The sequence below is a fragment of the Nuphar pumila genome, chromosome 14 (genome assembly GCF_984573655.1).
Source record: "Nuphar pumila chromosome 14, dmNupPumi1.hap1.1, whole genome shotgun sequence".
Lineage (NCBI taxonomy): Eukaryota > Viridiplantae > Streptophyta > Magnoliopsida > Nymphaeales > Nymphaeaceae > Nuphar > Nuphar pumila.
In genome coordinates this window covers 34474781-34489447 of record NC_143262.1, presented here as the reverse complement: position 1 = coordinate 34489447, position 14667 = coordinate 34474781, and the positions used below count along the sequence as shown (strand labels likewise).

Here is a 14667-nt window from a genome sequence, read left to right as displayed (position 1 = left end):
CCTTCTATTTTTGGTAATATTGGTTGTTGGTGGTAACACGAAGAAGGAAGGGATTCAAATTATCCTAGTTAATTTAAATTGGACAAATTATGCATATTGGGCTGATTTCTTGGAAGCAGTGGTTGTCAAGAAAGGTTTGGGAGCTATGTCACATGGGTGCGGGTGCGGCGCAATTTTAAAAATTTTGGACACGGAGACTCGGCTGTATATATATATATATATATATATATATATATATATATATATATATATATATATATATATATATATATATATATATAGAGCCTGTGTGCATATATGTGGATATTGTCCTCTAAAGTTTGGCACAAGCATGAGTGTTTTTATAAACTTTGCAAATTGTATTTTTGCCCTTGCAGAAAAGGGGGTCCGGGGGCTCCCCCCCCCGTCGCGGGTCCCGCTGCACGGTCAGCGGGTGGGGGTCCAAAGGGGGCCGCCCCTGGCGGGGGGCGTTCTGGGGTTTAAGTTTGAGACTCATACTATATATATTTTTTTAAAATATATATATAAAAAGATCATTTTTTTGTTTTTTACCCTAAAAATGGATAATTTTTGGACTCAATCAACGTTGACCGAGTACAAAAAAGGACGGACTCAGCATTGACCGAGTCTGGGCCGTGTTCGAAGCCGCACCCGTGTCGGGGCGTGTCGACTCGGGTGCGGCGCCTCCCTAGCCGAGTCCATGTGACATAGTTTGGAAGGCTACTTGGATGGTTTAAAGGCAAAACCCAAGGTTTCTAATGAGGGTTTTGATAAATCTATAGAGGAATGGGTCATGAACAATGAGAGAGTTAAGGCTTGAATTCTTGAGTCAGTGGAACCGAGAATTGCCATGAATATTTCAAAATTTTATGAAGCAAAAGAAGCTTGGGCGTACCTCAGGCAAGTCTATAGACAAGAAAACTAGGCAAGGCATTATCAACTCACTCAAGAATTGAGAAGTATGCACCAAGGAAGTAAATCCATTAAAGAATTTTATTCAGAGAGAATCTAGGATGCTCTTGCACTTATGGAAGGCCAGAAGAAATGTACAAAATGTGTGTCTTGCACATCATGATAAACTTGTTCAGGGCTTCTTGATAAGTACAGAGAGACTGACAGAGCTATTGAGTTTCTCATGGCTCTTAGAACAAATATTTGATGGAACGAGGAGTGTCATTTTGCATCGTTTTCACTTACCATATGTAACTCAAGTCATTGCATAGTTAATTGCATAAGAGACTAAATTAAAGTCTCTTGGATCATGCTCTTTAGGGGATAATGTCATGGTTGTATCTAACCAGATGGGTGGTAGAATTGGTGGAAGAGGTGGTGGTAGGACTAGAGGACAAGGAGAGTTGGGATTTGACAGAAGAGGGAACCTTAGTTATATTCAGTGTTACTATTGCAAAGGTTTTGACCATATGAAAAATTATTGTCTCATTCTCAATAAAAAGAAAGGTGGTGCATATGAAGCTTCTACTGAGAGTGAGGGTGTAATGCCCAAGAATAAGCAATCAGTTCCTCCAGCATCTACTGGTGGCGAAGTGATAGGTAGTGGGCAGCTTCAGAGATTAGGGCAGATTCAGCATCAGATCCAGCAATTGCAGTGCTCAGTCAGTCATTGGTCCTTCTTCATCTGTCACTCCTGCCTCCTCCAACTGTACTGCTTTCTCAGGTCCTTCTTCTGGTTGGCTAATATACTATGGGGCTTCATACCATATGACACCTCATGAGTCTGTTCTAACTAATTGTCGCCTTTACAATGGCATTTTTTGCACTGCAGATGATTTCTTTATGTTTGTCTTCAAAGTAGGTTCAATTACTTGTGACTCTTATCCTGGTAGTAAATTGAATATTTCTCAAGTTTATCATGTTTCATCTCTTGCTATGAATCTTATTTCAGTGGATTAAATTATCAAACTTAATTGTAATGTTATATTCTTTTTTATTGGTTGTATTATGCAGGATCAGTTGTCAGGAAAGAAGATTGGGATTGGTCATAGAAAATGAGACTTGTACTACCTGAAATGGATTGATATGAGAAAGCAGAAGGAAGTTGGAATCAGATATCGAGCTTCAGTTTTAGATGAGTCTATTTTGTGGCACCAGAGACAGGCATATTTTCAGCTCTAGGTTGCAAAGTTTACTGTCCTCGAAAAGGTTTGAAAAATCCAAGTTAGTTGTGTCAAATCATGTCAAAGATTGTGTGAGTTGTACATTGACCAAGAGTCATGTCCTCCCATTCAACTCTAGTGATAAGGAATCATAGAGTCATTTTGATTTGGTATATTCAGATGTATAGGGTCCTTCTCTTGTGTCAAAAAGAAGATCATCCTATTTTGTGACTTTAATAGATGATTGTACAAGATTTACATGGATATATTTTATAAAAAATAGAAGTGACCTTTTTAAAAAATTTATGTTTTTGTACTATGGTTGAGAATCAATTTGCAACTAAGATTAAAACTCTGTAAATTGATTATGATGGTGAATATATTAGTTATGTGTTTAAAGGATTCCTGCAAAACAGAGGTGTGGTTCATCAAAAGTCTTGTCCCTACACTCTTGAGCAAAATGGTGTAGCTGAGAGGAAAAACAGGCATATCTTGGAGACAGCAAGAGTTCTTTTGTTTGGAGGAGAAGTACCCAAAGTATTTTGAGCAGATGCAGTTCCACTGAGCATTTATCAGATAAATCATAAGCCTTCTGAAGTACTTAAAGTCATATCCGCCTTTCAAAAACTTTATATAAAAGCTCTAAACTATGATGTGTTGAAGGTGTTTGGTTGTGTATGTTTTGTCTTGCGAGCTAAGAGATACAGAGACAAGTTATCTCCTAAAGTTGTCAAATGTTGTTTTCTTGATTTCACTGATGGCCAAAAAGAAAAAAAGTGTTGTGATCCAGTTGGAAAGAAAGTGTAGATATTTCAGCATGTTTTTCAGGAGAGTGTGCTACATTTTAGTAAGTATGGAGAAAATACAGAAAATGAGATTGACTTGTCTTTTTTTATTCCCTTTGAAGAAAGAGGAGGTGGGAAAGAGAGGATCGAGAGTCAAGGGGAGAAAGGGGAGCAAGTCTTGGCTAGAGAAAATAGGTTTGGCCAAACCTACTCAATGAGACATGAAGATGTGATTGAAATTCCATTTTTAGATCAAGTGGAAGAGCAAGAAAGTGAAGAGGTCAATCTTGATCTCATTCCTGCAACAGCGGATCCAGGACAACAACAAAACTTAGAATTATCGTCTTCTTCTTCCGCGTCTTCTCAGGTACATAAAAGTTCTAGACCTTTTGTACTTTTGTCGCGTTTTGTATCCTGAGTCTTTTGCACATCATCATTATGCTTTTTTAGCTTTAATTCATTCCTATGTTGAGCTTGAATCCTATATAGATGCAACAAGAAAGGAGAAGTGGCAAAGAACTATAGTTGATGAAATGAATGCACTTGAAATAATGCGGGCATGGGAACTAGTAAAACCTCCTCCAAAGAAAAATATTATTGATAGCAAATGGGTGTATAAGGTAAAGACAAAAACAAATGGGTTGATGGAGAGGTATAAAACCAGATTGGTAGCTAAGGGATACGGTCAACGTTTTGAAATTGATTTTTCTCAAACTTTTGCTCATGTGGCTCATATGACCACAATTCGTACCCTATTAGCAGTAGCTGTCAGTGAGATCTTTGGCAGTTAGATGTCAAGAATGCATTCTTGAATGAGGATTTACAAGAGGAAGTGTATATGAAACTACCACAAGGATACTCAGATCTACAAGGTAGAGTGTGCAGGCTTTGCAGAGCTCTATATGGTCTCAAACAAGTACCTTGAGCTTGGATTGAGAAGTCCAGTTCAGCACTGAGATCACTTGGTTTTGAGCATAGTCACTATGATCCTGCTCTAGTGTGTCTTCCTCTGCTCTTGGAAAATGCATATTGCTTCTTTATGTAGATGACATGATTCTCACTGAAGATGACATAAAAAAGATTGAAGAGACCAAAAAGAAACTAGCTAATATGTTCGAGATGAAAGATTTGAGGTGTTTAAAGTATTTTCTCAGGCTTGAGATAGTTTACTCTCCAAGGGGACTGTACTTGTCCCAACATAAGTATGTTACAGATTTGGTTGTGAAAGCAATATTAGCATATGACTCAAAAAAAGTAAATTCCATCATAGACGCAAATTTGAAGATGAGGGCAACTAATGGTGTTGAGTTAAAGGATCATGTAGTATACAAGCGGTTAGTTGGGAGCCATATATATTTGACTATGTAGTCAATCAATTTATAAGTGTGATGGCAAAGAGTTGAGAGCCTTTTGTGATGCTGACTTTGGAGGCTAAGATAGACTTTCCACTACAGCGTTTTGTGTTTTCCTGGGAAGCTCCATGATCTCGTGGAAGAGCTGTCAGAAAGATCAACCTGCAAGAGACAAAGGTGAGGTAAAGAGAGAAGAGAGAGAAGAGGGGAGTCGGCGGCAATAGGGTTTTCCCTTTTCTCTTATTACTTATAAGTATTGTACAGGGTATAACATTACACAAGTAATAAAAACAAATTACAAATATGCCACCACCCACGCATCCCGAGGTGGATCCTTGGAATGTGGTGCGGGTCGGATCCATGATCCAAAACTAACAGCCTCCCTCAAGTTGAGTATGGTCTTTGATCATGCTCAACTTGTCTTTGAGTGCCCAAAACTGATGAGTGGATAATCCCTTGGTAAAGATGTCAGCAACTTGCATATCTGACCGAACATATGCAGGTTCAATTTCTTTTTCTTCCACCTTTTGTCTAACAAAGTGTTGATCGATCTTGATATGCTTCGTGTGACAATGAAGGATGGGACTGAAGGCAATATTAATAGCACTCTGATTATCGCAAAGAATCATAGAGGACGAGATATGTTTTTGTAATTCTTGCAGTAGATGACTCACCCATGTAACATCGGTTGTTCCTGCTGCCATTGCACGATACTCTGCTTCAGTACTAGATCGCGCCACTGCCTTTTGCTTCTTGCTACTCCATGTTACAATATTATTGCCGATAAGAATGCAATACCCCGAAACTGATCTGCGCTCGTCAGGATCACCAGCCCAGTCCGCGTCTGTGTAGGTGAATAGTCGATGCCCTGACGTATAAGTTGTGTAATTGGTATACATCAAGCCATCTCCAATCGTACCCTTTAAATACCGAAGGATCCTTTTTACTCCTTCCATATGTACATCTATAGGAGCATGCATAAATTGTGAAGCCTGATTGACAGAGTATGCTATGTCAGGCCTAGTGAATGTTAAGTATTGTAACATCCCTACAACTCGACGATACAAAGTAGGATCATGATAAATAGTGCCTTCTTTAGCACTTAGCTTATGATTTAGAAGGCAAGGTGTGCTAATTGGTTTACAATTCTCCATCCCTGTAGCAAGTAAAATATCAATAGTGTACTTATGTTGGCTCAATGTAATAGTCTCATGTCGACTATCAACTTCCACACCCAAAAAATATCACAAGGGACCCAAGTCTTTCATCTTGAATTTAGCCATCAGCATAGACTTAACCCAAGATATGTGAACCTCATCACTCTCGGTAATAATGATGTCATCAACATATATAAGCACCCAAACAATAGCTGAATCACTTTTGAATATGAACAATGAATGGTCTAGAACACTTTTAGTGAACCCATGATGTTGGATCTCCGTGGAAAAACTTTCAAACCAAGATCGAGAAGCTTGTTTCAAGCCATAAAGAGAGCGTCGAAGTTTACATACCCAATTGGATGGATCATGCATGCTATAACCAGGTGGCTGCTCCATGTAAACTTCTTCCTTTAGTTCACCATGCAGAAAAGCATTTTTAACATCAAGTTGACTGAGTGACCATCCATGTTGTAACGCCAATGCAATGATAATCCTGACGGTGCCCAATTTTACTACTGGGCTGAACGTTTCATCATAGTCCTGCCCATACTGTTGTGTGAAGCCTCGTGCAACCAGACGAGCCTTATAGCGCTCAACACTGCCATCCGGTTTGTGCTTGATCTTGTACACCCATTTGGATCCTACAACATTCTTGTTATCTGGCCTTGGTACAAATTCCCATGTATTGCATTCATGCAATGCTTCCATTTCCTCATTCATCGCCTCTACCCAGGCACGGGAATGTACAGCCTCATGAAAAGAGGAAGGTTTTGTTTCTTTGGACACTCTAGTTAGAAATGTTTGAAAATCCAAAGAGAAATTGTTATAACTTACCCAGCGATCTATAGGATGTCTAATCCGAGTGGAATGTCGTAGAGGAGTCTCATCATTGACTGGATGAGCTCTACGAGAATAAACAAGACCAGAAAAACGTAAGGATGTTGTTGTAGGAGGAATGTCTTCCATATGCGGTTCCACATCGAAAGTATAAGGTTCATTGTCTGTCAATAAAGATGAATCCTCATAAGGCAACGAGTCATATAAAAGTGAGTCACTGAGCCAAGGATCATAATTGTCCTGTGTATCTGTGGAAGATGAACCCAAATTGTCAAAATTTTCATCATCAAAAACAACATTTCTAGATACCCGAATTTTGCCTATACGAGGATCATAACACTTGAATCCCTTATAGTCATCTGCATACCCAAGAAACTTGCACTGTACAGCTCTGTCTTGAAACTTATTTCTCAATGAATGATCAATATGAACATAACATACACAACCAAAAGGATGTAGTTCTTCATATGATGGATGACAATTATAAAGAACAAAATACAAAGAATTATCTTCAAGGATGGTCATGGGCAACCTGTTGATAACGTAAACAGTTGTATGGAAAGCCTCTGTCCAAAGAGAGAAAGGAATACCCACAATGTGCATCATGCTCAAGGTTGTCTCAACAATATGTCTGTGTTTTCTCTCAGTTACTTCATTTTGTTGAGGGGTATGAGGGCAAGAAATGTTACGTATAATGCCATGCTCCTTCAAATATTCACTAAAATCATGGGATATGTATTCTCCCCCCCCATCACACTGGAAATATACAACATTGGTATTGAATTGGTTTTGGACTAGTGCATGAAACTGTTTGAACAACTTGACAAACTTCATGTTTGTTTTTCATGAAGTAAATCCAACTAAAACGAGTGTAAGAGTCAAGAAAGAGTACATAGTATCGAGATCCAGAAAGAGAGGCAGTGGGCACAGGACCCCAAACATCTGAGCATATAATCTCAAAAGGCTTTGTTGCTCTTTTATTGATACTATGAAAATGAAGTACATGACTTTTGCATAAGTGACAACTTGGACATTTTGACTCTAAACTGACTGCGGGTATTAAACCTTTAGCAGACAACTTGTCAAGAAAAACTTGACTACAATGACCCAAATGGAGATGTCATAAGTCTGGCTTATTAAGTTTCAAGACTCTAGATGAAGAACTATGATCTGTAGATTGACTCAAAAATATTAGAAAGGAAGAAGCTGAAGAAACCACGACAAAGGAAGACGACGTCTTCAAAGGCACATGAGATTCTTCAAAGACGTACATGTTCCCGCGCCGTTCACCCTTAGCGAGCGTCTTCTTGGTGTGAAGATCCTTAAGATAAACAGAAAGAGTAAATTCAACAGAAGAATTTGTTTCATCAACTAATTTTGACACAGATAGAATATTCTTTTGAATAGCAGGTGTAAGTAAGACATTTGACAAGGGTAATTGAGATTCAGGCAAAGAAAGAGAGACATTTCCAGTGTGAGAGATGGGGTGGTGAGATCCATCTCCTATGACTATAGTGTCATTTCCAGTGTATGGAGTCAAGTGAGAAAATTTACCTGCATCAGAAGTAACATGTGATGCTGCCCCTGAATCAATATATCATATACCTTCATCATTTTGGCGCAAGTTCATCTGATTGAAAATAGTCATAAGGATATTTTGTACGTCCTGTAGAAGAACCTGTCCCTGAGGAGTGCGTGCAAACGTCTGAGTTGCCTTCTGCCCTGGCCTCCCTGTTTTGTTATGGTTCTGAGGATTGTACCAGCAATTTGCTTTAACATGTCCCCGCTTATTGCATAGAAAACAAGTAGGAACACGTCCCACTCATGGTACACTGCCTGAGCCAATACCTCCTCCACCTGGTGTAAGTAGTAATCCTCCTTTGTTCATAGGTGTTCCATTGGGACGAGGAGGAGTAAATAAGACTCATGTTTGAATAGGCGTATATGCCATCATCACAGGATGAGCATCATCTGACGCGTGTTCCTGATTTAAACTAACCTCATATTGCAAAAGCTTAGATTGAAGATCATCAAAACATGGAAGAACTGAGACAACCTGGAGTGTCGTACAAAACATGCGATATTCAGGTCCAAGGCTACCTAATACATGTTGTATCATATCCTTATCTGATACAGGACTTCCAATGGCAGCTAACTGATCTGTAATCACCCTGACATCCCCCATGAACTCTGTAATAGATTTGTTTCTTTTTCGCATGGATTGGAATTGCCACTTGAGTTGCAAAGCCCGAGATTCGGAAACCTGAGAAAAGGAATAAGCTAGTCCATTCCACAACTCGGCAGCAGATTGATCATCAGAAATAGTTTGTAAAACACGATCAAAAAGTGTGGAAGTTATGTAAGCAACTAATGTCTGATCCCGTTGTACCCATATGTCATAAGCAGGATTGGTGGTTCGAAGTTGACTCACCTTCCCATCTTCACCTGTTATTTCTTGCATGATATGTGTAGGTGGGGCGGGTGATCGTCCATCTAGATGCCCATAAAGACCATGACTGCGAATAAAAGGCACAATCTGACGCTTCCAAAGTAAGTAGTTATCATGGGATAACTTGTGGGTCATGAGGTGAGTAAGAAAACTGGGGTTCAACTTGGAATCCATGGATTATATGAAGAATGAGATGCAATAACAGATAGGAAATAGGAATGGGATGATTCCAAAATAGAATGATGAATGACAACTGTACTGACAGTGTATTGAGGGAAAAACAGCAATGTTGTGTGCTGAAAATAATATCAGTGCCTTCGTCACACAGAGGAGTAGTGACGTGCGAACCAGAAAAATATTGAACAGAAATATATTGAGAGAAAAACAGCAATGTTATGTGCTGAAAATAATATCAGTGCCTTCGTCACACAGAGGAATAGTGACGTGCGAACCAGAAAAATATTGAACAGAAATATTTTTGGGGAGAAAAACAAAGATTCGACAGACTGGAACAGAATATTAAGACGTGCGTACCAGAAAATTATTGAAAATGAAAATAACCAAAAGAGAAACTAGAATGACGTGAAAAAGGATTAAGGAAAAAGAGAAAGAAATAAATCTGATTAAGGAAAAGGGACAGAAATAAATCCTACGTCCTTTAGAAGCACGTGCTGGTCTTTATAGGTCTTCTAGATGATTGATTTTCGCGCCTGTGCTCTGATACCATGTCAAAAAGATCAACCTGCAAGAGACAAAGGTGAGGTAAAGAGAGAAGAGAGGAGTCGGCGGGAATAGGGTTTTCCCTTTTCTCTTATTACTTATAAGTATTGTACAGGGTATAACATTACACAAGTAATAAAAACAAATTGCAAATATGCCACCACCCACGCATCCCGAGGTGGATCCTTGGAATGTGGTGCGGGTCAGATCCATGATCCAAAACTAACAAGAGCAAGACGCAGTTTAGGGTTGATTTGTCTAATGCAAGAATACAAAGCTATGGCTCAAGTTGTAGCTGAGATTATTTGGATACAATGGCTATTAAATGAATTAAGAATTTCATGTGAAAAGAAAAATTAAATATATTCTCACAATATGAGCGTTATTCATATTGCCAAAAATCCAGAGTTTCATTAGCGCACCAAGCACATTGAAATAGATTCACATTATACAAGAAGGGCTTATGAAGATGGAATTATAGCATTGGTGCATGTCAGCATTGGTGCATGTCAGCTCAAAGAATCAGATTACATTTCAGTTCTTTCCTTTCCAAACTTGGATGATTCCTTTGCATCCTTCCAAGTTTGAAGGGGAGTATTGAAATTCTATGTAATATAATGTAGTATAGTTTTGTGTAATGTAACTTTATTAGGGCTTTATGTACATACCTATTAAGAGGGGGTATACAACAACAACTACGCCTTCATCCCAAAACATTGGGGTCGGCGATATGAACCAAAAAAGAAAATCATTTTGGGTCTTCCACATGAATCCTTCTCCTCCAATCATTTCTATCCAATGCCATGTCCTCGGTGAGGTTCAAAGCATTCATATCCTCTCCTATCACCTCCATCCATGTCTTCCTAGGCCTACCCCGACCTCTTTTAACTAATATATTTTCCCATTTCTCCATCCTTCTAACTGGAGCATCATTAGGCCTTCGCCGAATATGTCCAAACCACCATAAACGATTCTCTCTCATCTTATTTTCAATGGGTGCAACGCCTACCTTCTTACGTATCTCCTCGTTTCGAATCTTATCTTTTATTGTATTTCCACACATCCATCTCAGCATACGCATCTCAGCTACACTCATTTTTTGAATATGATGTCTCTTGGCAGCCCAACATTCTGTACCATATAGTAAAGCGGGCCTAATAGTCGTCCTATAAAACTTTCCCTTCAACCGTAATGGCATTCTACGATCGCACAATACTCCAGTTGCACTTTTCCATTTCATCCACCCAACCTTTATCCTATGATTTACATCTCCATCAATTTCTCCATACTTTTGAATGATAGATCCCAAATATTTGAAACAATCATCCACCGGTATTTCTTGCTCACCAAGCTTCACTACACTCCCATCACTACTTCATTGCTTACTAAACCGACATTCCATGTATTTTGTCTTACTCTTACTCAACTTAAAACCTCTTGCTTCCAATGTTTGTCTCCATAATTCTAACTTAGCATTAACCCCAGCTCTAGACTCATCAATCAAAACAATATCATCAACAAACAACATACACCACGGCACATTTTCTTGAATTGATCTCGTAAGTTCATCCATCACTATAGCAAATAGGAAAGGGCTTAAAGCAGATCCTTGATGTAACCCAACCGTTATAGGAAAATTGGTTGTCACCCCTCCACAAGTGCGGACATTGGTTACTACTCCTTCAGACATATCCTTGATTATACTAATGTACTTGAGAGAAACACCTTTCTTCATCATTGTCCACCAGAGAACGTCCCTAGGTACTCTATCGTATGCCTTCTCCAAATCAATAAAAACCATATGCAAATCTTTGTTCCTCTCTCTATTTCTCTCAATAAGTTGTCTAAGAAGATGTATAGCTTCCATAGTTGATCTTCCAGGCATAAAACCAAATTGATTCTCCGATATCATGACAATCTTCCTCAACCTAGACTCAATCACCCTCTCCCAAAGTTTCATAGTATGACTCATGAGTTTTATACCACGATAGTTTGTGCAATCTTGTATATCACCCTTATTCTTATATAGAGGCACCAAAGTACTCTTCCTCCACTCATTAGGCATCTTATTTGTCCGCCAAATCTTGTTAAAAAGATTTTTCAACCATTCTAAAACTTTCTCTCCCAAGCATTTCCAAGCCTCGATAGGTATACCATCTGGGCCAACTGCCCTACTTGATTTCATTTTCTTCAAAGCCTCTACAATTTCTTTCTTTTGAATCTTGGGCATGAAGTCACGATTCATCTCATGAAAAGGAATGGACAAGTCTCCAAGATCTTGAGCATGGCTTTCATATTAGACATTTTTAATTTTCTTTTGTTGTACTCTAAAGGGGCCGACCTTTTTTATGTAAGAGAGAACCCTCTCTCACGACATCGCATATTGGAAGAATACTTGCTTTTTGCTCTCCATCTTGAACCCTTCTTTTTCCTCTATTTTCTCATTGTTCTTAACACTCTACACATGCAAATGAAAACAATGTAAAAATCAGTTGGGAACATCATGTCACTGCTTTTGCAGATTCTCAAATGAACATCTAATGCTCGTGAAAGTTGGTCACAAGTTCAACCAAATTTCTCATGTTTGCAATGCCCTGTGATTCCGATGTGATTGTGATTTGGAATTACAAGAATCTGTGAAAATTTCATAATCATTGGGTGTTGCAAACATGATCCTGTGTTTTCAAGGTACATGCTCAGAATTGATTCAATCATCTGACATATGATGGGATCCATCCTGCATTTAATCCTAGGTGTCCAACCAACCACTAAGATTACTCCACATTCTCACTTTGATGTGGACTAATCCTAACTGTCTAGATGTGTCAGTTGGATGGCTAGGATCAATATGGATGATGTCAAACGATAGGTCCTTTTTGGTACCAGGAACAGATGTTGAGGGTGCCTCCAGCAGGTACCAAGCTGATAAAACCACTCCACTTAGATGGGTGGCATGCGGATCCAGTAATTGAAGCAATCCAGAAACAGATGCATGTTCCTCTCTTAAAAGTGGTTAACGGTGTTAATCTTGAGTCCGCAAAAGTCTACAACAAGATAAGCAATTTACAATTAAAATTTGTCTTTGCCCAACATTTAGAAAGGGGTGAAGGGCCATTGCGCAAATCTTGACATAGTCAATAATTCATAGACTCCTTATCTTTGTTATAATTGAGTAGGTTAGGCAGCCATTTGGTTTCTAAAAATGGCCTTGCTATAAACTTAATCACCACTATACAATAATGTGGCAATGCTTCACGATTGATTCAAGTGAGCTTCCATTGTCATATATAAGAGGTTGTTTATATTAGAACATAGTGTCGTTTAAGGTATAGACAATGCACAGAAACAAACTCTTTTCATATAAAAGGCTCACAAATAGCCAACATATACTTTCGTAACTATTCTCTGACCATAATATCATTGTAGTAAACCAATATATAATTCACAGTAAGCATTCCCTATCCATACAGGAGTAACCTTGAATTTTATTTTTCCATTTGGTTCCATCTAATAACCTAATGCTAAACTATTGGTCACTCTACATTCTTCCTCACTTATAACGTTTTCTATTTTGACCATAACTTTCCATCACTTGCCTTCCATACAAGTAGCAATTTTGCCTACCTTCTATTTTCTTTTAACTAGCTTTTAAGCACCTCTAATCAAGGTTTTTCTTCACTTCCAACTCCTTTGTTCCAACTCATACTGTTAATTCCTGTATCATAACCCAGCTTGCCTAATCGACTTAACATCGTCCATAACTAACATAAATGTTTATGTTCTTCCACCAAATTGTTGATGTAGCTTATAAGTTTAGCCGGGAAAGCATCTGAATCTCCGCATGTGACAAGTTTCAGCCTCATAATCCATACTGGACAATCTGAATTCCAATTTCTCGCTGATAAGAAAACTGGTCCTCGTACTCATAGAGCCTTCTCTTTTCAGAAGAAGATCAATCTTTGTGCCACTATTAAAAGAAAATTGTGTAAACAAGATTATCTTATTCTAAACAAAATTTTCAAATTTGGCACAATTGAGAGCACAAATGCACCTTAAGGCTTAAACCAAGTCGTTTCTCGCTCTAACTAACTAGAATTACGCCGCGAGATCTGCCTTCAGACAAACAGACTGGACAAAGTTGACCCGGTTCAGGGACACCCAACTACTCAAACGTGAATCAACATAAGTATCATTCTCATGACACACACTACAAAAAGTACATACTGAGGTTCGATTTCAAAATCAATAGAACAAGCAACAGTTCGAGAATTACTTGACAGGTTAGCTCCCGGGTTGGAACAAGAACCAACGCCCTCGGAGCGGACTTCACCGCATTTCTGGCATCCGAGAACAAATTCTGGAGCATAGGGAGCAGGTAGGCGTAGGTTTTACCAGACCCAGTCTTCGCTCGGGTGACCAGATCCTTGCCTTGCTATATGCAGAACCACCAACAAAAGTATCATTGACTAAATCATCAATAACAGAGAGAATTTTAGATAAGAAAACGTCAAAATATGGTAAAACCCATTGAAAGACAAAGAGTATAGAGAAATTGGTGAATTGGGGTCTCGTGGAAAACCGATTTTTTTCTTTTTCTCTTTTCTTTTTTTCTTTGCTTACGAGAATCAGAGGGATGGCCGCGGACTGGATGGGCGTGGGATGCGTTATGCCTTTCTTCGAGAGGGCGCGTATGAGACGAGGGTCCAAGCCCATCTCTTCAAAGCTTCGGATTTCTTCTTCTTCCTCTTCTTCCGCTACTTGTTTGGAATCCGCCTTCTTTGCCACTTTCTCGTTTTCATCGACCGCCATGTGAGACGCAGGGACTCTCTCCGTGTGTTTTCAGAGCGGGAAATATTGAGAATTTTCTGAGTTTTGTGGAGAGAGAGAGAAACCCTAAAAGGATAAACCCTCTTCAGCATATCACGTTTTTTCAACATATCACGTTTTTTCTTAAAGACATAAATATCGTGTATTAATTACGATATTTGCATTTTTTACAGTTTTTTATCCAAATTTTTGTGCATTTTCATTTTTTACATATTTTAATTTATAATTTTCATGAAAAACTATTTTACAATTTTTCCATTTGTTTTTATAACCGATTATTTTGCCCAAAAACACTAATTTTTCAAAAAAAAAATCTATTTCTCTCATTTTTTTGGTTGCCAATGTTTTGTCATTTTAAACATGTTTGTCATTATGACATGTAATGCATTCATATCATATTACGATTTTAAATATTCAAATTAT

General features: G+C 38.6%; 1 protein-coding gene across 1 annotated transcript in view; it reads right to left on the bottom strand.

Annotated features, from left to right (window-relative positions):
• The window catches only part of LOC149816745 (P-loop containing nucleoside triphosphate hydrolases superfamily protein), a 69585-nt gene extending 55311 nt beyond the window's left edge, over nt 1-14274 (bottom strand). The window contains exons 1-2 of the mRNA XM_089986766.1: nt 14038-14274; nt 13691-13849 (exon numbers count right to left, since the gene is read on the bottom strand). Of these exons, the coding sequence (XP_089842892.1) occupies nt 13691-13849; nt 14038-14226 (348 nt within the window). The 5' untranslated portion in view covers nt 14227-14274. The remainder of the gene's footprint in view (nt 1-13690; nt 13850-14037) is intronic.
• Between the last annotated feature and the right edge of the window lie 393 nt (nt 14275-14667).